At 44.4% G+C, this 26,254-nt stretch overlaps 1 protein-coding gene across 1 annotated transcript; it reads right to left on the bottom strand.

Annotated features, from left to right (window-relative positions):
• Nucleotides 1-823: 823 nt before the first annotated feature.
• On the bottom strand, nucleotides 824-26,254 carry LOC140364340 (uncharacterized). The gene is made up of 15 exons (XM_072450437.1): nucleotides 26,230-26,254; nucleotides 21,431-22,295; nucleotides 21,355-21,386; nucleotides 20,580-20,762; nucleotides 17,638-17,888; nucleotides 12,769-12,925; nucleotides 12,192-12,293; nucleotides 5,473-5,582; nucleotides 5,125-5,172; nucleotides 5,029-5,045; nucleotides 3,495-3,553; nucleotides 2,353-2,477; nucleotides 1,853-1,916; nucleotides 1,408-1,679; nucleotides 824-979 (listed from the first exon to the last, which is right to left on the bottom strand). Exons 1-15 carry the CDS (start codon nucleotides 26,252-26,254, stop codon nucleotides 824-826), a joined length of 2,466 nt encoding a protein of 821 aa, XP_072306538.1.

Below are 26,254 nucleotides of genomic sequence, written 5' to 3'. Positions count from 1 at the left end.
AGATATTGTTGTCTCTGATGTTGTGGGGATTTCAGTTGTTGGTGCTGATGTAGTTGTAGTGGGTACAGTTGTTGTTGGTGCTGTCGTTGTTGGTGCAAGTGTAGCAGGCACAATAGTAGTTTGTGCCAGAGTAGATGTAGTTGGTGCATCTGTTGTAGTGGCTAGAGTTGCTGTAGTTGGGATTGGTGCAGTTTTAGTTGTAGTGGGTGTGGCTGTGCTTGTCGTTTGGGAGAATTCAGTTGTGGGTTGTGCAGCTGTAGTTGCCGTGGAGGCAGTTGCAGTTGGGGCACTGATTGTAGTTGTGCCACCAGTAGTAGATATTGTTGTCTCTGATGTTGTAGGGATTTCAGTTGTTGCAGTTGGTGCTGATGTAGTTTTAGTGGGTACTGTTGCTGTTGATGCAGCTGTAGTTGTAGCAGTAACAGTAGTAGTTTGTGCCACAGTAGATGTAGTTGGTGCTTCTGTCATGTTGGCTAGAGTTGCTTTAGTTGTGATTGGAACAGTTGTAGTTGTATTGGGTGTGGCTGTGCTTGTTGTTTGGGAGAATTCAGCTGTGGGTTGTGCAGCTGTAGTCGAAGTGGGGGCAGTTGCAGTTTGCGCACTAGTTATAGTTGGGGTTGCTGTTGTAGTAGTTTGTGCGAGTGTTGTTGTTGTAGATGCTGCAGTTTTGGTCGTTGGTGCTGTTGTAGTTTGAGCTGTTATTGTATTTTGGCTGATTGTAGATATTGTTGTCCCTGTTGTTGTAGAGGGGGGAGTTGTAGTTGAAGCAGCTGTACTTTCAGTTGTGGGTATTTCAGTTTCTGTTGCCGGAGCCAATGTAGTTCTAGTGGGTGCTGTTGGTGCTGTCGTTGTTGGTGCAGCTGTAGTTGTAGCAGGCACAATAGTAGTTTGTGCCTGAGTAAACGTAGTTGGTGCATCTGTTGTAGTGGCTAGAGTTGCTGTAGTTGTGATTGGTGTAGTTGTAGAGGGTGTGGTTGTGCTTGTCGTTTTGGAGAATTCAGTTGTGGGTTGTGCAGCTGTAGTTGTCATGGAGGCAGTTGCAGTTGGGGCACTGATTGTAGTTCGGCCACTAGTAGTAGATATTATTGTAGATATTGTTGTCCCTGTTGTTGTAGAGGGGGAAGTTGTAGTTGAAGCAGCTGTACTTTTAGTTGTGGGTATTTCAGTTTCTGTGGTTGGTGCTGATGTAGTTGTAATGGATACTGTTGCTGTTGGTGGAGCTGTAGTTGTAGCAGGAACAGTAGTAGTTTGTGCCACAGTAGATGTAGTTGGTGCTTCTGTCGTGGTGGCTAGAGTTGCTGTAGTTGTGATTGGTGCAGTTTTAGTTGTAGTGGGTGTGGCTGTGCTTGTCGTTTGGGAGAATGCAGTTGTGGGTTGTGCAGCTGTAGTTGCCATGGAGGCAGTTGCAGTTGGGGCACTGGTTGTAGTCTGGGTTGCTGTTGTAATAGTTTGTGCAAGTGTTGTTGTAGATGCTGCAGTTTTGGTCGTTGGTGCTGTTGTAGTTTGAGCTGTTATTGTATTTTGGCTGATTGTAGATATTGTTGTCCCTGTTGTTGTAGAGGGGGGAGTTGTAGTTGAAGCAGCTGTACTTTCAGTTGTGGGTATTTCAGTTTCTGTTGTCTGAGCTGATGTAGTTCTAGTGGGTACAGTTGTTGTTGCTGCTGTCGTTTTAGGTGCAGCTGTAGTTGTAACAGGAACAGTAGTAGTTTGTGCCACAGTAGATGTAGTTGGTGCTTCTGTTGTAGTGGTTAGAGTTGCTGTAGTTGTGATTGGTGCAGTTGTAGTTGTATTGGGTGCGGCTGTGCTTGTCGTTTGGGAGGATTCAGTTGTGGGTTGTGCAGCAGTAGTTGACTTCGAGGCAGTTGCAGTTGGGGCACTGATTGTAGTTTGGCCACCAGTCGTAGATATTGTTGTCTCTGATGTTGTGGGGATTTCAGTTGTTGGTGCTGATGTAGTTTTAGTGGGTACAGTTGTTGTTGGTGCTGTCGTTGTTGGTGCAAGTGTAGCAGGCACAATAGTAGTTGGTGCTTCTGTCATGTTGGCTAGAGTTGCTTTAGTTGTGATTGGAACAGTTGTAGTTGTATTGGGTGTGGCTGTGCTTGTCGTTTGGGAGAATTCAGTTGTGGGTTGTGCAGCTGTAGTTGACGTGGAGGCAGTTGCAGTTGGGGCACTGATTGTAGTTGCGCCACCAGTAGTAGATATTGTTGTAGATATTGTTGTCTCTGATGTTGTGGGGTTTTCACTTGTTGTAGTTGGTGCTGATGTAGTTGTAGTGGGTACAGTTGTTGTTGTTGTTGGTGCTGTCATTGTTTGTGCAAGTGTAGTTGTAGCAGGAACAGTAGCAGTTTGTACCAGAGTAGATGTAGTTGGTGCTTCTGTAGTAGTGGCTAGAGTTGCTGTAGTTGTGAATGGCGCAATTGTAGTTGAATTGGGTGCGGCTGTGCTTGTTTGGGAAAATTCAGCTGTGGGTTGTGCAGCTGTAGTCGAAGTGGGGGCAGTTGCAGTTGGGGCACTGGTTGTAGTTGGGGTTGCTGTTGTAGTAGTTTGTGTGAGTTTTGTTGTAGTAGTTTGTGCGAGTTTTGTTGTAGATGCTGCAGTTTTGGTCGTTGGTGCTGTTGTAGTTTGAGCTGTTATTGTATTTTGGCTGATTGTAGATATTGTTGTCCCTGTTGTTGTAGAGGGGGGAGTTGTAGTTGAAGCAGCTGTATTTTCAGTTGTGGGTATTTCAGTTTCTGTTGTCGGAGCTGATGTAGTTCTAGTGGGTACAGTTGTTGTTGGTGCTGTCGTTGTTGGTGCAGCTGTAGTTGTAGCAGGCGCAATAGTAGTTTGTGCCAGAGTAGACGTAGTTGGTGCATCTGTTGTAGTGGCTAGAGTTGCTGTAGTTGTGATTGGTGCAGTTGTAGTTGTAGAGGGTGTGGTTGTGCTTGTCGTTTGGGAGAATTCAGTTGTGGGTTGTGCAGCTGTAGTTACCGTGGAGGCAGTTGCTGTTGGGGCACTGATTGTAGTTCGGCCACTAGTAGTAGATATTATTGTAGATATTGTCTCTGATGTTGTGGGGATTTCAGTTGTTGTAGTTGGTCCTGATGTAGTTGTAGTGGGTACAGTTGTTGTTGACGCTGTCATTGTTGGTGCAAGTGTAGTTTTAGCAGGAACAGTAGTAGTTTGTGTCAAAGTAGATGTAGTTGGTGCTTCTGTCGTGGTGGCTAGAGTTGCTGTAGTTGTGAATGGCGCAATTGTAGTTGAATTGGGTGCGGCTGTGCTTGTTGTTTGGGAAAATTCAGCTGTGGGTTGTGCAGCTGTAGTCGAAGTGGGGGCAGTTGCAGTTGGGGCACTAGTTATAGTTGTGGTTGCTGTTGTAGTAGTTTGTGCGAGTGTTGTTGTTGTAGATGCTGCAGTTTTGGTCGTTGGTGCTGTTGTAGTTTGAGCTGTTATTGTATTTTGGCTGATTGTAGATATTGTTGTCCCTGTTGTTGTAGAGGGGGGAGTTGTAGTTGAAGCAGCTGTACTTTCAGTTGTGGGTATTTCAGTTTCTGTTGTCGGAGCTGATGTAGTTCTAGTGGGTACAGTTGTTGTTGGTGCTGTCTTTGTTGGTGCAGCTGTAGTTGTAGCAGGCACAATAGTAGTTTGTGCCATAGTAGACGTAGTTGGTGCATCTGTTGTAGTGGCTAGAGTTGCTGTAGTTGTGATTGGTGCAGTTGTAGTTGTAGAGGGTGTGGTTGTGCTTGTCGTTTGGGAGAATTCAGTTGTGGGTTGTGCAGCTGTAGTTGTCGTGGAGGCAGTTGCAGTTGGGGCACTGATTGTAGTTGGGCCACCTGTAGTAGATATTGTTGTCTCTGATATTGTAGGGATTTCAGTTGTTGCAGTTGGTGCTGATGTAGTTTTAGTGGGTACTGTTGCTGTTGATGCAGTTGTAGCAGGACCAGTAGTAGTTTGTGCCACAGTAGATGTAGTTGGTGCTCCTGTCGTGTTGGCTAGAGTTGCTTTAGTTGTGATTGGAACAGTATTGGGTGTGGCTGTGCTTGTCGTTTGGGAGGATTCAGTTGTGGGTTGTGCAGCTGTAGTTGACGTGGAGGCAGTTGCAGTTGGGGCACTGATTGTAGTTGCGCCACCAGTAGTAGATATTGTTGTCTCTGATGTTGTGGGGTTTTCACTTGTTGTAGTTGGTGCTGATGTAGTTGTAGTGGGTACAGTTGTTGTTGGTGCTGTCATTGTTTGTGCAAGTGTAGTTGTAGCAGGAACAGTAGCAGTTTGTGCCAGAGTAGATGTAGTTGGTGCTTCTGTAGTAGTGGCTAGAGTTGCTGTAGTTGTGAATGGCGCAATTGTAGTTGAATTGGGTGCGGCTGTGCTTGTTGTTTGGGAAAATTCAGCTGTGGGTTGTGCAGCTGTAGTCGAAGTGGGGGCAGTTGCAGTTGGGGCACTAGTTATAGTTCGGGTTGCTGTTGTAGTAGTTTGTGCGAGTTTTGTTGTAGATGCTGCAGTTTTGGTCGTTGGTACTGTTGTAGTTTGAGCTGTTATTGTATTTTGGCTGATTGTAGATATTGTTGTCCCTGTTGTCGTAGAGGGGGGAGTTGTAGTTGAAGCAGCTGTACTTTCAGTTGTGGGTATTTCAGTTTCTGTTGTCGGAGCTGATGTAGTTCTAGTGGGTACAGTTGTTGTTGGTGCTGTCGTTGTTGGTGCAGCTGTAGTTGTAGCAGGCACAATAGTAGTTTGTGCCAGAGTAGACGTAGTTGGTGCATCTGTTGTAGTGGCTAGAGTTGCTGTAGTTGTGATTGGTGCAGTTGTAGTTGTAGAGGGTGTGGTTGTGCTTGTCGTTTGGGAGAATTCAGTTGTGGGTTGTGCAGCTGTAGTTGTCATGGAGGCAGTTGCAGTTGGGGCACTGATTGTAGTTCGGCCACTAGTAGTAGATATTATTGTAGATATTGTTGTCCCTGTTGTTGTAGAGGGGGAAGTTGTAGTTGAAGCAGCTGTACTTTTAGTTGTGGGTATTTCAGTTTCTGTGGTTGGTGCTGATGTAGTTGTAATGGATACTGTTGCTGTTGGTGGAGCTGTAGTTGTAGCAGGAACAGTAGTAGTTTGTGCCACAGTAGATGTAGTTGGTGCTTCTGTCGTGGTGGCTAGAGTTGCTGTAGTTGTGATTGGTGCAGTTTTAGTTGTAGTGGGTGTGGCTGTGCTTGTCGTTTGGGAGAATGCAGTTGTGGGTTGTGCAGCTGTAGTTGCCATGGAGGCAGTTGCAGTTGGGGCACTGGTTGTAGTCTGGGTTGCTGTTGTAATAGTTTGTGCAAGTGTTGTTGTAGATGCTGCAGTTTTGGTCGTTGGTGCTGTTGTAGTTTGAGCTGTTATTGTATTTTGGCTGATTGTAGATATTGTTGTCCCTGTTGTTGTAGAGGGGGGAGTTGTAGTTGAAGCAGCTGTACTTTCAGTTGTGGGTATTTCAGTTTCTGTTGTCTGAGCTGATGTAGTTCTAGTGGGTACAGTTGTTGTTGCTGCTGTCGTTTTAGGTGCAGCTGTAGTTGTAACAGGAACAGTAGTAGTTTGTGCCACAGTAGATGTAGTTGGTGCTTCTGTTGTAGTGGTTAGAGTTGCTGTAGTTGTGATTGGTGCAGTTGTAGTTGTATTGGGTGCGGCTGTGCTTGTCGTTTGGGAGGATTCAGTTGTGGGTTGTGCAGCAGTAGTTGACTTCGAGGCAGTTGCAGTTGGGGCACTGATTGTAGTTTGGCCACCAGTCGTAGATATTGTTGTCTCTGATGTTGTGGGGATTTCAGTTGTTGGTGCTGATGTAGTTTTAGTGGGTACAGTTGTTGTTGGTGCTGTCGTTGTTGGTGCAAGTGTAGCAGGCACAATAGTAGTTGGTGCTTCTGTCATGTTGGCTAGAGTTGCTTTAGTTGTGATTGGAACAGTTGTAGTTGTATTGGGTGTGGCTGTGCTTGTCGTTTGGGAGAATTCAGTTGTGGGTTGTGCAGCTGTAGTTGACGTGGAGGCAGTTGCAGTTGGGGCACTGATTGTAGTTGCGCCACCAGTAGTAGATATTGTTGTAGATATTGTTGTCTCTGATGTTGTGGGGTTTTCACTTGTTGTAGTTGGTGCTGATGTAGTTGTAGTGGGTACAGTTGTTGTTGTTGTTGGTGCTGTCATTGTTTGTGCAAGTGTAGTTGTAGCAGGAACAGTAGCAGTTTGTACCAGAGTAGATGTAGTTGGTGCTTCTGTAGTAGTGGCTAGAGTTGCTGTAGTTGTGAATGGCGCAATTGTAGTTGAATTGGGTGCGGCTGTGCTTGTTTGGGAAAATTCAGCTGTGGGTTGTGCAGCTGTAGTCGAAGTGGGGGCAGTTGCAGTTGGGGCACTGGTTGTAGTTGGGGTTGCTGTTGTAGTAGTTTGTGTGAGTTTTGTTGTAGTAGTTTGTGCGAGTTTTGTTGTAGATGCTGCAGTTTTGGTCGTTGGTGCTGTTGTAGTTTGAGCTGTTATTGTATTTTGGCTGATTGTAGATATTGTTGTCCCTGTTGTTGTAGAGGGGGGAGTTGTAGTTGAAGCAGCTGTATTTTCAGTTGTGGGTATTTCAGTTTCTGTTGTCGGAGCTGATGTAGTTCTAGTGGGTACAGTTGTTGTTGGTGCTGTCGTTGTTGGTGCAGCTGTAGTTGTAGCAGGCACAATAGTAGTTTGTGCCAGAGTAGACGTAGTTGGTGCATCTGTTGTAGTGGCTAGAGTTGCTGTAGTTGTGATTGGTGCAGTTGTAGTTGTAGAGGGTGTGGTTGTGCTTGTCGTTTGGGAGAATTCAGTTGTGGGTTGTGCAGCTGTAGTTACCGTGGAGGCAGTTGCTGTTGGGGCACTGATTGTAGTTCGGCCACTAGTAGTAGATATTATTGTAGATATTGTCTCTGATGTTGTGGGGATTTCAGTTGTTGTAGTTGGTCCTGATGTAGTTGTAGTGGGTACAGTTGTTGTTGACGCTGTCATTGTTGGTGCAAGTGTAGTTTTAGCAGGAACAGTAGTAGTTTGTGTCAAAGTAGATGTAGTTGGTGCTTCTGTCGTGGTGGCTAGAGTTGCTGTAGTTGTGAATGGCGCAATTGTAGTTGAATTGGGTGCGGCTGTGCTTGTTGTTTGGGAAAATTCAGCTGTGGGTTGTGCAGCTGTAGTCGAAGTGGGGGCAGTTGCAGTTGGGGCACTAGTTATAGTTGTGGTTGCTGTTGTAGTAGTTTGTGCGAGTGTTGTTGTTGTAGATGCTGCAGTTTTGGTCGTTGGTGCTGTTGTAGTTTGAGCTGTTATTGTATTTTGGCTGATTGTAGATATTGTTGTCCCTGTTGTTGTAGAGGGGGGAGTTGTAGTTGAAGCAGCTGTACTTTCAGTTGTGGGTATTTCAGTTTCTGTTGTCGGAGCTGATGTAGTTCTAGTGGGTACAGTTGTTGTTGGTGCTGTCTTTGTTGGTGCAGCTGTAGTTGTAGCAGGCACAATAGTAGTTTGTGCCATAGTAGACGTAGTTGGTGCATCTGTTGTAGTGGCTAGAGTTGCTGTAGTTGTGATTGGTGCAGTTGTAGTTGTAGAGGGTGTGGTTGTGCTTGTCGTTTGGGAGAATTCAGTTGTGGGTTGTGCAGCTGTAGTTGCCGTGGAGGCAGTTGCAGTTGGGGCACTGATTGTAGTTGGGCCACCTGTAGTAGATATTGTTGTCTCTGATATTGTAGGGATTTCAGTTGTTGCAGTTGGTGCTGATGTAGTTTTAGTGGGTACTGTTGCTGTTGATGCAGTTGTAGCAGGACCAGTAGTAGTTTGTGCCACAGTAGATGTAGTTGGTGCTCCTGTCGTGTTGGCTAGAGTTGCTTTAGTTGTGATTGGAACAGTATTGGGTGTGGCTGTGCTTGTCGTTTGGGAGGATTCAGTTGTGGGTTGTGCAGCTGTAGTTGACGTGGAGGCAGTTGCAGTTGGGGCACTGATTGTAGTTGCGCCACCAGTAGTAGATATTGTTGTCTCTGATGTTGTGGGGTTTTCACTTGTTGTAGTTGGTGCTGATGTAGTTGTAGTGGGTACAGTTGTTGTTGGTGCTGTCATTGTTTGTGCAAGTGTAGTTGTAGCAGGAACAGTAGCAGTTTGTGCCAGAGTAGATGTAGTTGGTGCTTCTGTAGTAGTGGCTAGAGTTGCTGTAGTTGTGAATGGCGCAATTGTAGTTGAATTGGGTGCGGCTGTGCTTGTTGTTTGGGAAAATTCAGCTGTGGGTTGTGCAGCTGTAGTCGAAGTGGGGGCAGTTGCAGTTGGGGCACTAGTTATAGTTCGGGTTGCTGTTGTAGTAGTTTGTGCGAGTTTTGTTGTAGATGCTGCAGTTTTGGTCGTTGGTACTGTTGTAGTTTGAGCTGTTATTGTATTTTGGCTGATTGTAGATATTGTTGTCCCTGTTGTCGTAGAGGGGGGAGTTGTAGTTGAAGCAGCTGTACTTTCAGTTGTGGGTATTTCAGTTTCTGTTGTCGGAGCTGATGTAGTTCTAGTGGGTACAGTTGTTGTTGGTGCTGTCGTTGTTGGTGCAGCTGTAGTTGTAGCAGGCACAATAGTAGTTTGTGCCAGAGTAGACGTAGTTGGTGCATCTGTTGTAGTGGCTAGAGTTGCTGTAGTTGTGATTGGTGCAGTTGTAGTTGTAGAGGGTGTGGTTGTGCTTGTCGTTTGGGAGAATTCAGTTGTGGGTTGTGCAGCTGTAGTTGTCATGGAGGCAGTTGCAGTTAGGGCACTGATTGTAGTTCGGCCACTAGTAGTAGATATTATTGTAGATATTGTTGTCCCTGTTGTTGTAGAGGGGGAAGTTGTAGTTGAAGCAGCTGTACTTTTAGTTGTGGGTATTTCAGTTTCTGTGGTTGGTGCTGATGTAGTTGTATTGGATACTGTTGCTGTTGGTGGAGCTGTAGTTGTAGCAGGAACAGTAGTAGTTTGTGCCACAGTAGATGTAGTTGGTGCTTCTGTCGTGGTGGCTAGAGTTGCTGTAGTTGTGATTGGTGCAGTTTTAGTTGTAGTGGGTGTGGCTGTGCTTGTCGTTTGGGAGAATTCAGTTGTGGGTTGTGCAGCTGTAGTTGCCATGGAGGCAGTTGCAGTTGGGGCACTGGTTGCAGTTGGGGTTGCTGTTGTAGTAGTTTGTGCGAGTGTTGTTGTAGATGCTGCAGTTTTGGTCGTTGGTGCTGTTGTAGTTTGAGCTGTTATTGTATTTTGGCTGATTGTAGATATTGTTGTCCCTGTTGTTGTAGAGGGGGGAGTTGTAGTTGAAGCAGCTGTACTTTCAGTTGTGGGTATTTCAGTTTCTGTTGTCGGAGCTGATGTAGTTCTAGTGGGTACAGTTGTTGTTGGTGCAGCTGTAGTCGTAGCAGGCACAATAGTAGTTTGTGCCAGAGTAAATGTAGTTGGTGCATCTTTTGTAGTGGCTAGAGTTGCTGTAGTAGTGATTGGTGCAAATGTAGTTGTAGTGGGTACAGTCGTTTTTGTTGTTGTTGTTGTTGTTGGTGCTGTCATTGTTTGTGCAAGTGTAGTTGTAGCAGGAACAGAAGCAGTTTGTGCCAGAGTAGATGTAGTTGGTGCTTCTGTAGTAGTTGCTAGAGTTGCTGTAGTTGTGAATGGCGCAATTGTAGTTGAATTGGGTGCGGCTGTGCTTGTTGTTTGGGAAAATTCAGCTGTGGGTTTTGCAGCTGTATTCAAAGTGGGGTTAGTTGCAGTTGGGGCACTGGTTGTAATTGGGGTTGCTGTTGTAATAGTTTGTGCGAATGTTGTTGTAGATGCTGCAGTTTTGGTCGTTGGTGCTGTTGTAGTTTGAGCTGTTATTGTATTTTGGCTGATTGTAGATATTGTTGTCCCTGTTGTTGTAGAGGGGGGAGTTGTAGTTGAAGCAGCTGTACTTTCAGTTGTGGGTATTTCAGTTTCTGTTGTCTGAGCTGATTTAGTTCTAGTGGGTACAGTTGTTGTTGCTGCTGTCGTTTTAGGTGCAGCTGTAGTTGTAGCAGGAACAGTAGTAGTTTGTGCCACAGTAGATGTAGTTGGTGCTTCTGTTGTAGTGGTTAGAGTTGCTGTAGTTGTGATTGGTGCAGTTGTAGTTGTATTGGGTGCGGCTGTGCTTGTCGTTTGGGAGGATTCAGTTGTGGGTTGTGCAGCAGTAGTTGACTTCGAGGCAGTTAAAGTTGGGGCACTGATTGTAGTGGGGCCACCAGTCGTAGATATTGCTGTAGATATTGTTGTCTCCGATGTTGTGGGGATTTCAGTTGTTGGTGCTGATGTAGTTGTAGTGGGTACAGTTGTTGTTGGTGCTGTCGTTGTTGGTGCAAGTGTAGCAGGCACAATAGTAGTTTGTGCCAGAGTAGATGTAGTTGGTGAATCTGTTGTAGTGGCTAGAGTTGCTGAAGTTGGGATTGGTGCAGTTTTAGTTGTAGTGGGTGTGGCTGTGCTTGTCGTTTGGGAGAATTCAGTTGTGGGTTGTACAGCTGTAGTTGCCGTGGAGGCAGTTGCAGTTGGGGCACTGATTGTAGTTGTGCCACCAGTAGTAGATATTGTTGCCTCTGATGTTGTAGGGATTTCAGTTGTTGCAGTTGGTGCTGATGTAGTTTTAGTGGGTACTGTTGCTGTTGATGCAAGTGTAGTTGTAGCAGGAACAGTAGTAGTTTGTGCCACAGTAGATGTAGTTGGTGCATCTGTTGTAGTGGCTAGAGTTGCTGTAGTTGTGATTGGTGCAGTTTTAGTTGTAGTGGGTGTGGCTGTGCTTGTCGTTTTGGAGAATTCAGTTGTGGGTTGTGCAGCTGTAGTTGCCATGGAGGCAGTTGCAGTGTGGGCACCAGTAGTAGATATTGTTGTAGATATTATTGTCTCTGATGTTGTGGGGATTTCAGTTGTTGTAGTTGGTGTTGATGTATTTGTAGTGGGTACAGTTGTTGTTGTTGTTGGTGCTGTCATTGTTGATGCAAGTGTAGTTGTAGCAGGCACAATAGTAGTTTGTGCCAGAGTAGATGTAGTTGGTGCATCTGTTGTAGTGGCTAGAGTTGCTGTAGTTGTTATTGGTGTTGTGTGTTGTGCAGCTGAGGTTGCCGTGGAGGCAGTTGCAGTTGGGGCACTGATTGTATTTGTGCCACCAGTAGTAGATATTGTTGTCTCTGATGTTGTAGGGATTTCAGTTGTTGCAGTTGGTGCTGATGTAGTTTTAGTGGGTACTGTTGCTGTTGGTGTAGTTGTAGCAGGAACAGTAGTAGTTTGTGCCAGAGTAGATGTAGTTGGTGCGTCTTTCGTGGTGGCTAGAGTTGCTTTAGTTGTGATTGGAACAGTTGTAGTTATATTGGGTGTGGCTGTGCTTGTTGTTTGGGAGGATTCAGTTGTGGGTTGTGCAGCTGTAGTTGACGTGGAGGCAGTTGCAGTTGGGGCACTGATTGTAGTTGAGCCACCAGTAGTAGATATTGTTATAGATATTGTTGTCTCTGATGTTGTGGGGTTTTCACTTGTTGTATTTGGTGCTGATGTAGTTGTAGTGGGTACAGTTGTTGTTGTTTTTGTTGTTGTTGGTGCTGTCATTGTTTGTGCAAGTGTAGTTGTAGCAGGAACAGTAGCAGTTTGTGCCAGAGTAGATGTAGTTGGTGCTTCTGTAGTAGTGGCTAGAGTTACTGTAGTTGTGAATGGCGCAATTGTAGTTGAATTGGGTGCGGCTGTGCTTGTTGTTTGGGAAAATTCAGCTGTGGGTTGTGCAGCTGTAGTTGAAGTGGGGGCAGTTGCAGTTGGGGCACTAGTTGTAGTTGGGGTTGCTGTTGTAGTAGTTTGTGCAAGTGATATTGTAGATGCTGCAGTTTTGGTCGTTGGTGCTGTTGTAGTTTGAGCTGTTATTGTATTTTGGCTGATTGTAGATATTTTTGTCCCTGTTGTTGTAGAGGGGGGAGTTCTAGTTGAAGCAGCTGTACTTTCAGTTGTGGGTATTTCAGTTTCTGTTGTCGGAGCTGATGTAGTTCTAGTGGGTACAGTTGTTGTTGGTGCTGTCGTTGTTGGTGGAGGTGTAGTTGTAGCAGGAACAGTAGTAGTTTGTGCCAGAGTAGATGTAGTTGGTGCTTCTGTTGTGGTGGCTAGAGTTGCTGTAGTTGTGATTGGAACAGTTGTAGTTGTATTGGGTGTGGCTGTGCTTGTCGTTTGGGAGGATTCAGTTGTGGGTTGTGCAGCTGTAGTTGAAGTGAAGGCAGTTGCAGTTGGGGCACTGATTGTAGTTACGCCACCAGTAGTAGATATTGTTGTAGATATTGTTGTCTCTGATGTTGTGGGGTTTTCACTTGTTGTAGTTGGTCCTGATGTAGTTGTAGTGGGTACAATTGTTGGTGCTGTCATTGTTGGTGCAAGTGTAGTTGTAGCAGGAACAGTAGTAGTTTGTGTCAGAGTAGATGTAGTTGGTGCTTCTGTCGTGGTGGCTAGAGTTGCTGTAGTTGTGAATGGCACAATTGTAGTTGAATTGGGTGCGGCTGTGCTTGTTGTTTGGGAAAATTCAGCTGTGGGTGGTGCAGCTGTAGTCGAAGTGTCGGCAGTTGCAGTTGGGGCACTGGTTGTAGTTGGGGTTGCTGTTGTAGTGGTTTGTGCGGGTGTTGTTGTTGTTGTTGTTGTTGTTGTTGTTGTTGTTGTAGAAGCTGCAGTTTTGGTCGTTGGTGCTGTTGTAGTTTGAGCTGTTATTGTATTTTGGCTGATTGTAGATATTGTTGTCCCTGTTGTTGTAGAGGGGGGAATTGTAATTGAAGCAGCTGTACTTTCAGTTGTGGGTATTTCAGTTTCTGTTGTCGGATCTGATGTAGTTCTAGTGGGTACAGTAGTTGTTGGTGCTGTCGTTGTTGGTGCAGCTGTAGTTGTAGCAGGCACAATAGTAGTTTGTGCCAGAGTAGACGTAGTTGGTACATCTGTTGTAGTGGCTAGAGTTGCTGTAGTTGTGAATGGCGTAATTGTAGTTGAATTGGGTGCGGCTGTGCTTGTTGTTTGGGAAAATTCAGCTGTGGGTGGTGCAACTGTAGTCGAAGTGGGGGCAGTTGCAGTTGGGGCACTGGTTTTAGTTGGGGTTGCTGTTGTAGTAGTTTGTGCGAGTGTTGTAAATGTTGTCGTTTTGGTCGTTGGCGCTGTTGTAGTTTGAGCTCTTATTGTATTTTGGCTGATTGTAGATATTGTTGTCCCTGTTGTTGTAGAGGGGGGAGTTGTAGTTGAAGCAGCTGTACTTTTAGTTGTGGGTATTTCAGTTTCTGTGGTTGGTGCTGATGTAGTTGTAGTGGGTACTGTTGCTGTTGGTGGAGCTGTAGTTGTAGCAGGAACAATAGTAGTTTGTGCCACAGTAGATGTAGTTGGTGCTTCTGTCGTGGTGGCTAGAGTTGCTGTAGCTGTGATTGGAACAGTTGTAATTGTATTGGGTGTGGCTGTGCTTGTCGTTTGGGAGGATTCAGTTGTGGGTTGTGCAGCTGTAGTTTCCATGGAGGCAGTTGCAGTTGGGGCACTGATTGTAGTTGGGCCACCAGTAGTAGATATTGTTGTCTCTGATGTTGTGGGGATTTCAGTTGTTGTAGTTGGTGCTGATGTAGTTGTAGTGGGTACAGTTGTTGTTGTTGGTGCTGTCATTGTTGGTGCAAGTGTAGTTTTAGCAGGCACAATAGTAGTTTGTGCCAGAGTAGATGTAGTTGGTGCATCTGTTGTAGTGGCTAGAGTTGCTGTAGTTGTGATTGGTGCAGTTTTAGTTGTAGTGGGTGTGGCTGTGCTTGTCGTTTGGGAGATTTCAGTTGTGGGTTGTGCAGCTGTAGTTGCCGTGGAGGCAGTTGCAGTTGGGGCACTGATTGTAGTTGGGCCACCAGTAGTAGATATTGTTGTCTCTGATGTTGTAGGGATTTCAGTTGTTGCAGTTGGTGCTGATGTAGTTTTAGTGGGTACTGTTGCTGTTGGTGCAGCTGTAGTTGTAGCAGGAACAGTAGTAGTTTGTGCCAGAGTAGATGTAGTTGGTGCTTCTTTCGTGGTGGCTAGAGTTGCTTTAGTTGTGATTGGAAAAGTTGTAGTTGTATTGGGTGTGGCTGTGCTTGTTGTTTGGGAGGATTCAGTTGTGGGTTGTGCAGCTGTAGTTGACGTGGAGGCAGTTGCAGTTGGGGCACTGATTGTAGTTGCGCCACCAGTAGTAGATATTGTTGTAGATATTGTTGTCTCTGATGTTGTGGGGTTTTCACTTGTTGTAGTTGGTGCTGATGTAGTTGTAGTGGGTACAGTTGTTGTTGTTGTTTTTGTTGTTGTTGGTGCTGTCATTGTTTGTGCAAGTGTAGTTGTAGCAGGAACAGTAGCAGTTTGTGCCAGAGTAGATGTAGTTGGTGCTTCTGTAGTAGTGGCTAGAGTTACTGTAGTTGTGAATGGCGCAATTGTAGTTGAATTGGGTGCGGTTGTGCTTGTTGTTTGGGAAAATTCAGCTGTGGGTTGTGCAGCTGTAGTTGAAGTGGGGGCAGTTGCAGTTGGGGCACTAGTTGTAGTTGGGGTTGCTGTTGTAGTAGTTTGTGCGAGTGTTGTTGTTGTCGATGCTGCAGTTTTGGTCGTTGGTGCTGATGTAGTTGTAGTGGGTACAGTTGTTGTTGTTGGTGCTGTCATTGTTGGTGCAAGTGTAGTTTTAGCAGGCACAATAGTAGTTTGTGCCAGAGTAGATGTAGTTGGTGCATCTGTTGTAGTGGCTAGAGTTGCTGTAGTTGTGATTGGTGCAGTTTTAGTTGTAGTGGGTGTGGCTGTGCTTGTCGTTTGGGAGAATTCAGTTGTTGGTTGTGCAGCTGTAGTTGCCGTGGAGGCAGTTGCAGTTGGGGCACTGATTGTAGTTGGGCCACCAGTAGTAGATATTGTTGTCTCTGATGTTGTAGGGATTTCAGTTGTTGCAGTTGGTGCTGATGTAGTTTTAGTGGGTACTGTTGCTGTTGGTGCAGCTGTAGTTGTAGCAGGAACAGTAGTAGTTTGTGCCAGAGTAGATGTAGTTGGTGCTTCTTTCGTGGTGGCTAGAGTTGCTTTAGTTGTGATTGGAAAAGTTGTAGTTGTATTGGGTGTGGCTGTGCTTGTTGTTTGGGAGGATTCAGTTGTGGGTTGTGCAGCTGTAGTTGACGTGGAGGCAGTTGCAGTTGGGGCACTGATTGTAGTTGCGCCACCAGTAGTAGATATTGTTGTAGATATTGTTGTCTCTGATGTTGTGGGGTTTTCACTTGTTGTAGTTGGTGCTGATGTAGTTGTAGTGGGTACAGTTGTTGTTGTTGTTTTTGTTGTTGTTGGTGCTGTCATTGTTTGTGCAAGTGTAGTTGTAGCAGGAACAGTAGCAGTTTGTGCCAGAGTAGATGTAGTTGGTGCTTCTGTAGTAGTGGCTAGAGTTACTGTAGTTGTGAATGGCGCAATTGTAGTTGAATTGGGTGCGGTTGTGCTTGTTGTTTGGGAAAATTCAGCTGTGGGTTGTGCAGCTGTAGTTGAAGTGGGGGCAGTTGCAGTTGGGGCACTAGTTGTAGTTGGGGTTGCTGTTGTAGTAGTTTGTGCGAGTGTTGTTGTTGTCGATGCTGCAGTTTTGGTCGTTGGTGCTGTTGTAGTTTGAGCTGTTATTGTATTTTGGCTGATTGTAGATATTGTTGTCCCTGTTGTTGTAGAGGGGGGAGTTGTAATTGATGCAGCTGTACTTTCAGTTGTGGGTATTTCAGTTTCTGTTGTCGGAGCTGATGTAGTTCTAGTGGGTACAGTTGTTGTTGGTGCTGTTGTTGTTGGTGCAGCTGTAGTTGTAGCAGGCACAATAGTAGTTTGTGCCAGAGTAGACGTAGTTGGTACATCTGTTGTAGTGGCTAGAGTTGCTGTAGTTGTGATTGGAACAGTTGTAGTTGTATTGGGTGTGGCTGTGATTGTCGTTTGGGAGGATTCAGTTCTGGGTTGTGCAGCTGTAGTTGAAGTGGAGGCAGTTGCAGTTGGGGCACTGATTGTAGTTGCGCCAAAAGTAGTAGATATTGTTGTAGATATTGTTGTCTCTGATGTTGTGGGGTTTTCACTTGTTGTAGTTGGTCCTGATGTAGTTGTAGTGGGTACAGTTTTTGTTGGTTCTGTCATTGTTGGTGCAAGTGTAGTTGTAGCAGGAACAGTAGTAGTTTGTGTCAGAGTAGATGTAGTTGGTGCTTCTGTCGTGGTGGCTAGAGTTGCTGTAGTTGTGAATGGCACAATTGTAGTTGAATTGGGTGCGGCTGTGCTTGTTGTTTGGGAAAATTCAGCGTTGGGTGGTGCAGCTGTAGTCGAAGTGTCGGCAGTTGCAGTTGGGGCACTGGTTGTAGTTGGGGTTGCTGTTGTAGTGGTTTGTGCGAGTGTTGTTGTTGTTGTTGTTGTAGATGCTGCAGTTTTGGTCGTTGGTGCTGTTGTAGTTTGAGCTGTTATTGTATTTTGGCTGATTGTAGATATTTTTGTCCCTGTTGTTGTAGAGGGGGGAATTGTAATTGAAGCAGATGTACTTTCAGTTGTGGGTATTTCAGTTTCTGTTGTCGGAGCTGATGTAGTTCTAGTGGGTACAGTTGTTGTTGGTGCTGTCGTTGTTGGTGCAGCTGTAGTTGTAGCAGGCACAATAGTAGTTTGTGCCAGAGTAGACGTAGTTGGTACATCTGTTGTAGTGGCTAGAGTTGCTGTAGTTGTGAATGGCGTAATTGTAGTTGAATTGGGTGCGGCTGTGCTTGTTGTTTGGGAAAATTCAGCTGTGGGTGGTGCAACTGTAGTCGAAGTGGGGGCAGTTGCAGTTGGGGCACTGGTTTTAGTTGGGGTTGCTGTTGTAGTAGTTTGTGCGAGTGTTGTAAATGTTGCCGTTTTGGTCGTTGGCGCTGTTGTAGTTTGAGCTCTTATTGTATTTTGGCTGATTGTAGATATTGTTGTCCCTGTTGTTGTAGAGGGGGGAGTTGTAGTTGAAGCAGCTGTACTTTTAGTTGTGGGTATTTCAGTTTCTGTGGTTGGTGCTGATGTAGTTGTAGTGGGTACTGTTGCTGTTGGTGGAGCTGTAGTTGTAGCAGGAACAGTAGTAGTTTGTGCTACAGTAGATGTAGTTGGTGCTTCTGTCGTGGTGGCTAGAGTTGCTGTAGCTGTGATTGGAACAGTTGTAATTGTATTGGGTGTGGCTGTGCTTGTCGTTTGGGAGGATTCAGTTGTGGGTTGTGCAGCTGTAGTTTCCATGGAGGCAGTTGCAGTTGGGGCACTGATTGTAGTTGGGCCACCAGTAGTAGATATTGTTGTCTCTGATGTTGTGGGGATTTCAGTTGTTGTAGTTGGTGCTGATGTAGTTGTAGTGGGTACAGTTGTTGTTGTTGTTGTTGGTGCTGTCATTGTTGGTGCAAGTGTAGTTTTAGCAGGCACAATAGTAGTTTGTGCCAGAGTAGATGTAGTTGGTGCATCTGTTGTAGTGGCTAGAGTTGCTGTAGTTGTGATTGGTGCAGTTTTAGTTGTAGTGGGTGTGGCTGTGCTTGTCGTTTGGGAGAATTCAGTTGTGGGTTGTGCAGCTGTAGTTGCCGTGGAGGCAGTTGCAGTTGGGGCACTGATTGTAGTTGGGCCACCAGTAGTAGATATTGTTGTCTCTGATGTTGTAGGGATTTCAGTTGTTACAGTTGGTGCTGATGTAGTTTTAGTGGGTACTGTTGCTGTTGGTGCAGCTGTAGTTGTAGCAGGAACAGTAGTAGTTTGTGCCAGAGTAGATGTAGTTGGTGCTTCTTTCGTGGTGGCTAGAGTTGCTTTAGTTGTGATTGGAACAGTTGTAGTTGTATTGGGTGTGGCTGTGCTTGTTGTTTGGGAGGATTCAGTTGTGGGTTGTGCAGCTGTAGTTGACGTGGAGGCAGTTGCAGTTGGGGCACTGATTGTAGTTGAGCCACCAGTAGTAGATATTGTTGTAGATATTGTTGTCTCTGATGTTGTGGGGTTTTCACTTGCTGTAGTTGGTGCTGATGTAGTTGTAGTGGGTACAGTTGTTGTTGTTGTTTTTGTTGTTGTTGGTGCTGTCATTGTTTGTGCAAGTGTAGTTGTAGCAGGAACAGTAGCAGTTTGTGCCAGAGTAGATGTAGTATGTGCTTCTGTAGTAGTGGCTAGAGTTACTGTAGTTGTGAATGGCGCAATTGTAGTTGAATTGGGTGCGGTTGTGCTTGTTGTTTGGGAAAATTCAGCTGTGGGTTGTGCAGCTGTAGTTGAAGTGGGGGCAGTTGCAGTTGGGGCACTAGTTGTAGTTGGGGTTGCTGTTGTAGTAGTTTGTGCGAGTGTTGTTGTTGTCGATGCTGCAGTTTTGGTCGTTGGTGCTGTTGTAGTTTGAGCTGTTATTGTATTTTGGCTGATTGTAGATATTGTTGTCCCTGTTGTTGTAGAGGGGGGAGTTGTAATTGAAGCAGCTGTACTTTCAGTTGTGGGTATTTCAGTTTCTGTTGTCGGAGCTGATGTAGTTCTAGTGGGTACAGTTGTTGTTGGTGCTGTCGTTGTTGGTGCAGCTGTAGTTGTAGCAGGCACAATAGTAGTTTGTGCCAGAGTAGACGTAGTTGGTACATCTGTTGTAGTGGCTAGAGTTGCTGTAGTTGTGATTGGAACAGTTGTAGTTGTATTGGGTGTGGCTGTGATTGTCGTTTGGGAGGATTCAGTTCTGGGTTGTGCAGCTGTAGTTGAAGTGGAGGCAGTTGCAGTTGGGGCACTGATTGTAGTTGCGCCAAAAGTAGTGGATATTGTTGTAGATATTGTTGTCTCTGATGTTGTGGGGTTTTCACTTGTTGTAGTTGGTCCTGATGTAGTTGTAGTGGGTGCAGTTGTTGTTGTTGTTGTTGGTGCTGTCATTGTTGGTGCAAGTGTAGTTTTAGCAGGCACAATAGTAGTTTGTGCCAGAGTAGATGTAGTTGATGCATCTGTTGTAGTGGCTAGAGTTACTGTAGTTGTGATTGGTGCAGTTTTAGTTGTAGTGGGTGTGGCTGTGCTTGTCGTTTGGGAGAATTCAGTTGTGGGTTGTGCAGCTGTAGTTGCCATGGAGGCAGTTGCAGTTTGGGCACCAGTAGTAGATATTGTTGTCTCTGATTTTGTGGGGATTTCAGTTGTTGTAGTTGGTATTGATGTAGTTGTAGTGGGTACAGTTGTTGTTGTTGTTGGTGCTGTCATTGTTGATGCAAGTGTAGTTGTAGCAGGAACAATAGTAGTTTGTGCCAGAGTAGATGTAGTTGGTGCATCTGTTGTAGTGGCTAGAGTTGCTGTAGTTGTTATTGGTGTTGTGGGTTGCGCAGCTGTAGTTGCCGTGGAGGCAGTTGCAGTTGGGGCACTGATTGTAGTTGGGCCACCAGTATTAGATATTGTTGTCTCTGATGTTGTAGGGATTTCAGTTGTTGCAGTTGGTGCTGATGTAGTTATAGTGGGTACTGTTGCTGTTGGTGCAGCTCTAGTTGTAGCAGGAAAAGTAGTAGTTTGTGCCACAATAGATGTAGTTCGTGCTTCTGTCGTGGAGGCTAGAGTTGCTTTAGTTGTGATTGGTGCAGTTGTAGTTGTAGAGGTTGTGATTGTGCTTGTCGTTTGGGAGAATTCAGTTGTGGGTTGTGCAGCTGTAGTTGCCGTGGAGGCAGTTGCAGTTGGGGCACTGATTGTAGTTCGGCCACTAGTAGTAGATATTATTGTAGATATTGTTGTCTCTGATGTTGTGGGGATTTCAGTTGTTGTAGTTGGTGCTGATGGCGTTGTAGTGGGTACTGTTGCTGTTGGTGCAGCTGTAGTTGTAGCAGGAACAGTAGTAGTTTGTGCCACAGTAGATGTAGTTGGTGCTTCTGTCCTGGTGGCTAGAGTTGCTTTAGTTGTGATTGGAACAGTTGTAGTTGTATTGGGTGTGGCTGTGCTTGTCGTTTGGGAGGATTCAGTTGTGGGTTGTGCAGCTGTAGTTGAAGTGGAGGCAGTTGCAGTTGGGGCACTGATTGTAGTTGCGCCACCAGTAGTAGATATTGTTGTAGATATTTTTGTCTTTGATGTTTTGGGGTTTTCACTTGTTGTAGTTGGTCCTGATGTAGTTGTAGTGGGTACAGTTGTTGTTGTTGGTGCTGTCATTGTTGGTGCAAGTATAGTTGTAGCAGGAACAGTAGTAGTTTGTGTCAGAGTAGATGTAGTTGGTGCTTCTGTCGTTGTGGCTAGAGTTGCTGTAGTTGTGAATGGCGCAATTGTAGTTGAATTGGGTGCGGCTGTTCTTGTTGTTTGGGAAAATTCAGCTGTGGGTTGTGCAGCTGTAGTCGAAGTGGCGGCAGTTGCAGTTGGGGCACTGGTTTTAGTGAGGGTTGCTGTTGTAGTAGTTTGTGCGAGTGTTGTAGATGTTGCCGTTTTGGTCGTTGGCGCTGTTGTAGTTTGAGCTCTTATTGTATTTTGGCTGATTGTAGATATTGTTGTCCCTGTTGTTGTAGAGGGGGGAGTTGTAGTTGAAGCAGCTGTACTTTTAGTTGTGGGTATTTCAGTTTCTGTGGTTGGTGCTGATGTAGTTGTAGTGGGTACTGTTGCTGTTGGTGGAGCTGTAGTTGTAGCAGGGACAGTAGTAGTTTGTGCCACAGTAGATGTAGTTGGTGCTTCTGTCGTGGTGGCTAGAGTTGCTGTAGTTGTGATTGGAACAGTTGTAGTTGTATTGGGTGTGGCTGTGCTTGTCGTTTGGGAGGATTCAGTTGTAGGTTGTGCAGCTGTAGTTTCCATGGAGGCAGTTGCAGTTGGGGCACTGATTGTAGTTGGGCCACCAGTAGTAGATATTGTTGTCTCTGATGTTGTGGGGATTTCAGTTGTTGTAGTTGGTGCTGATGTAGTTGTAGTGGGTACAGTTGTTGTTGGTGCTGTCGTTGTTGGTGCAAGTGTAGCAGGCACAATAGTAGTTTGTGCCAGAGTAGATGTAATTGGTGCATCTGTTGTAGTGGCTAGAGTTGCTGTAGTTGTGTTTGGTGCAGTTTTAGTTGTAGTGGGTGTGGCTGTGCTTGTCGTTTGGGAGAATTCAGTTGTGGGTTGTGCAGCTGTAGTTGCCGTGGAGGCAGTTGCAGTTAGGGCACTGATTGTAGTAGTGCCACCAGTAGTAGATATTGTTGTCTCTGATGTAGGGATTTCAGTTTTTGCAGTTGGTGCTGATGTAGTTGTAGCAGGAACAGTAGTAGTTTGTGTCAGAGTAGATGTAGTTGGTGCTTCTGTAGTAGTGGCTAGAGTTGCTGTAGTTGTGAATGGCGCAATTGTAGTTGAATTGGGTGCGGCTGTGCTTGTTGTTTGGGAAAATTCAGTTGTGGGTTGTGCAGCTGTAGTTGAAGTGGAGGCAGTTGCAGTTGGGGCACTGATTGTAGTTGCGCCACCAGTAGTAGATATTGTTGTAGATATTTTTGTCTCTGATGTTGTGGGGTTTTCACTTGTTGTAGTTGGTCCTGATGTAGTTGTAGTAGGTACAGTTGTTGTTGGTGCTGTCGTTGTTGGTGCAGCTGTAGTCGTAGCAGGCACAATAGTAGTTTGTGCCAAAGTAGACGTAGTTGGTGCATCTGTTGTAGTGGCTAGAGTTGCTGTAGTTGTGATTGGTGCAGTTGTAGTTGTAGAGGTTGTGGTTGTGCTTGTCGTTTGGGAGAATTCAGTTGTGGGTTGTGCAGCTGTAGTTGTCATGGAGGCAGTTGCAGTTGGGGCACGGATTGTAGTTCGGCCACTAGTAGTAGATATTATTGTAGATATTGTTGTCTCTGATGTTGTGGGGATTTCAGTTGTTGTAGTTGGTGCTGATGTAGTTGTAGTGGGTACTGTTGCTGTTGGTGCAGCTGTAGTTGTAGCAGGAACAGTAGTAGTTTGTGCCACAGTAGATGTAGTTGGTGCTTCTGTCGTGGTGGCTAGAGTTGCTTTAGTTGTGATTGGAACAGTTGTTGTATTGGGTGTGGCTGTGCTTGTCGTTTGGGAGGATTCAGTTGTGGGTTGTGCAGCTGTAGTTGAAGTTGAGGCAGTTGCAGTTGTGGCACTGATTGTAGTTGCGCCACCAGTAGTAGATATTGTTGTAGATATTGTTGTCTCTGATGTTGTGGGGTTTTCACTTGTTGTAGTTGGTCCTGATGTAGTTGTAGTGGGTACAGTTGTTGTTGGTGCTGTCATTGTTGGTGTAGTTGTAGCAGGAACAGTAGTAGTTTGTGTCAGAGCAGATGTAGTTGGTGCTTCTGTCGTGGTGGCTAGAGTTGCTGTAGTTGTGAATGGCGCAATTGTAGTTGAATTGGGTGCGGCTGTGCTTGTTGTTTGGGAAAATTCAGCTGTGGGTTGTGCAGCTGTAGTCGAAGTGGGGTCAGTTGCAGTTGGGGTACTGGTTGTAGTTGGGCCACCAGTAGTTGTTATAGGCAGCCAAGTCTTTGTCGTTGGTGCTGTAATAGTAAGTGAAGCTGTAGCTGTACCTGGCACAGTTGTAGTTTGTGCTAGTGTAACTGGAGCAGATGTAGTTAAAGTTGGGGCTGCTGAGGTGTTAGATGGAGCAGCTGCAGTTGTAGACTGGGTTGCTGTTGTAGTAGTTTGTGCGAGTGTAGTTGTTGTAGATTCAGCAGTTTTAGTCGTTGGTGCTGTGATAGTTTGAGCTGTTATTATATTTTGGCTGATTGTAGATATTGTTGTCCCTGTTGTTGTGGAGGGGGAAGTTGTAGTTGAAACAGCTGTACTTTTAGTTAGAGCTGATGTAGTTCTAGTGGGTACAGTTGTTGGTGCAGCTCTAGTTGTAGCAGGCACAATAGTAGTTTGTGCTAGAGTAGATGCAGTTGTGGCAGATGTAGAATTAGCTGGTACTTCAGTCATTGTGGCTAGATTTTCCGTAGTTGTAATTGGCGCAGGTATAGTTGTAGTGGGAGCGGTTGTACTTGTAGTTCGGGGGACTTCAGTTGTGGTTTCTGCAGCTGTAGTTGAAAATAAGGCAGTAGTAGTTTGGGCATTCATTGTAGTTTGGCCACCAGTAGTTTTAGTAGACGCTGCAGTTGTCGTTATTGGAGCTTTTGGTGAAGCTGTAGTTTTAGCTGGCACATTTGTTGTTTTGGCAGCTGAGGTTGTAGTCAGAGTTGTAGTTTGTGCTGCTAATGTTGTAGTTAGTGCAACATTAGTTATAGTAAATACAGTGTTTTTTGATGCTGTTGTAATCCGTGTCAATGTTGTTGTAGTTTGGCCCACTGTAGATATTGTTGTAGCTGATGTTGTAGTTGGGAAATATGTAGAAGGGGGGCCAACTGTTGTTGTTTTAACTGGGGCAGATGTAGAATTTGTAGATGTAGGTTTTGTTGTTGTAGCAGCTGAAGTTGTAGTTTGCACTTTGTTCGTCAGAGCAAGTGTATTGTTGGAATGTGTGCTTGTAGCTGCAGCTTCTGGTGTAGATGCAAAGACTGTTGTGCTTTTTGGAGCAAAAAATATAGTTTGTGCAGCTGTTGCGGTTGTTATGCTAAATACTAATAGTAATCTGACCGGAATGGATGCTTTCTCCATGCTGTACACTTCGTTACCTAAAATGACAAAAAAATAACAATATATAAATAATGATATATATATGTATACATGTATATATATATATATATTATAGAGCAGGGGTTGGCCCGCGGGCCACATTTGGCCCGTTTGTCTTTATAATGCGGCCCGCCAAACTTGCCAAGTAATATTATTATTTCAAGTAATTTTTTTTTTGCCCATAGATATCTGTCTGCACTTGTATCCTTAATAAATATGATGTGAAATGAAATTATAGATTCAATAGCCTATATTGGACAGAAAAGTGATATTTTATTTGATATTTATTTCTATTTTTATTTATTTTTTCACACCAATCATCGCGGGCCGGCCCTCCGCTACTCTCCTGGATTCGAATATGGCCCTCGGAGGAAAATAATTGCCCACCCCTGTTATAGAGAGAGAGCGAGAGAGAGAGAGTGCGAGAATATAAAATAAATTCCGCTAAGTTCCCCCGGTAACCATTGGGGGCAATGTTTACCAACTACTAGTTCCGGTTGAAAAACTTGAGATGGAGAAAGTTTCCAGTTTGCATTTGCGCTGCAGACTGAAACGGGAGGCGGCCTCTCTTGCTCGTTTTTTAGCTGTGTGTGTTAATCATCTTCAAGAAACAGCACTTGTTAATCTCAAAATATCCACAGTATAGAGAAAAGTCTGACATTCAAAACAGCAAACATTTTGCTTGAGGTCTCACAATATTTTACTTTGTCTTTGTGTCTTTGATGACATGAAACACTAATCCCATTTTTATGCTTGCCAATCTTTCACATTTTTGGGGGGTCAAAGACTTGCTAAATTCTAAAACCATCCTAAAACTGAGTGATCATTTAAATGTATGTATGGTTAAGCTGTTAAACAAAAACTAATTTGACTAAAATGTTATTAAAACTACATCTAGGATTTAGACACTGCTCCATCATGTGTTGATTTGTTGTTGCTGTCCTTTCACTTGTCACACACTGTCAGTTTGATCTTCACATCCACTGCTGCTGAAGGACAACGCTGGGACAGTCCAGAGCAATGTGAGCCACAACAAGGCCATTTTAAAAACTCTTGATGGACATACAACAATACAATAATAAACCTTTCTAGGCTACATCTGTTATGGAAAACCCAGTGCCTTGGATGAATGTGGGAGTCTGCAGTACTACAAAGGGAGTAAGGCAATTGCTTGATACTGATGTTATAAATGCAGGCATGACAGTCGTGTTGATGCATATTTTACAACATATATGAATTTACAGGAACACACTGCAAAGACCGCTGAGGAGACTTCTCTTCTCTGTGAAGTAGAAGGATCTGTGCTGCTGCTGTAACCTCAACAATGTGCACCATTCAGTTCGCCACATGTTCCTCCTGAGACTAAATAACACAATACACTACAATGTTTGGAGTAAAATTGTCTCTGTGTGTTTATGCATCACAGAAGGACTGAGCCTGACAGTACTGACTTCTACATGTAGGAGATGTAAACTTTGAAAAAGGAAAATTGCTATTATTTGACTGTTTATCTGCTCTGATAATAGTGGAGTTAACTTTTCTCCTCCAGAATATGAGCTCTGACTTTTTTTGACTCTTTTGATAACATAATAACGGAATAGATGAGTAAAAAAAAAGAACTTAACACAAGCACTTGACGGCTTGACTTTCCTGAAAAATGTGATTTAGTATGTTAAATATGGATTTAACACTTTTTTCTGCTGAATGGGGGACAAAAGTTGCCCAAACTGGCAACACCTGGGTCTAGGAAAAGACAACAACATTGCCCCCGATGGTTATCAGAGGAACTTCTCTGCCTCGTGAATGAGTTGGGAGGGAGAAGAATTGCGGAATGTTTGTGTCAAAAAAGATCCTCCGCAAGATGAAAGGCTGAATCCACATTTAATTTTAAAATTGAATGTGAATTGTTCCAAATAATTTGAAAGTTTATAAATGACAATGTTTGTGAAAAAGATTGCATGCAAGTCAAGCTCTTTCAATGAATCAGGCTTTTGCGCGAACTCAAAGCTGTGGATGGATAAACACTTTGTCTCATAAATATCCACATTCACAGAGGTGAATGCACAATTTTGATGACCACAAATACGGACTCAAATTCTCGCATGCAAAAGCACAGATTCAAAAAACAAAAATATGTTTAATTCACAACTAGATATATAAAAATGTGATTTTACATAAATACATCCATAAATGCAAGTCAGGCATTGGGGCAAAAAAACTACAAGTTTGAATGAATTGTTCTTTCTGCATCAGAGAGTTATTATGACACAAATTTCACAAGACAAGATTTGAATGCCACAACAAAGTAGGGAGGCTGGGGTTCCTTCTGAAGAAAATTACCAAAACAGATATTTTGGTATATTTTAGATCATATTTTCATCAGCATTACACAGAAGTAAAAAGACATACATGCATTATGTAATATAGGCCAGAGGTGGGTAAGGTTTTAAAGTGAGCACGGCTTGAGACTCGACCAGTGGGTTTGAGGGCACAAGGGCTGGGTGTTTATCAAGGTAATACACCCAATTGTTCATCAAATGTTAAATATTTAAAATTCTAATTGAAGAAATGATTAAAAAAAACACTAAATGAAAAGTAATATCTGCCCTATGATTGTTGGCAAGGCAAAATAAAATGCCTATTTAATTTGTTTGAATTTTAAATAATTAGGCCTATTTGAAAAATACAAAACATTATTTCAGAACAGGAGGTGAAAGGCATATAATGCACAGTCTATAATTTAGTCCCAAACAAAAGACACAATCCTTTCTCGGCAGCATTTTGTCAAAGCTCTCTGCAGGTATTTTATTTTTTACTCACATTTGGTGATGGACAGGAGTTCCAT

This window comes from Eucyclogobius newberryi, unplaced genomic scaffold (genome assembly GCF_026437365.1).
Source record: "Eucyclogobius newberryi isolate DKJ021-1_F unplaced genomic scaffold, fEucNew1.0.hap1 SCAF_18, whole genome shotgun sequence".
In the NCBI taxonomy this organism is placed as follows: Eukaryota; Metazoa; Chordata; class Actinopteri; order Gobiiformes; family Gobiidae; genus Eucyclogobius; species Eucyclogobius newberryi.
Note: the sequence above shows the minus strand (reverse complement) of the source record. Positions and strands in the feature narration are given on the sequence as shown.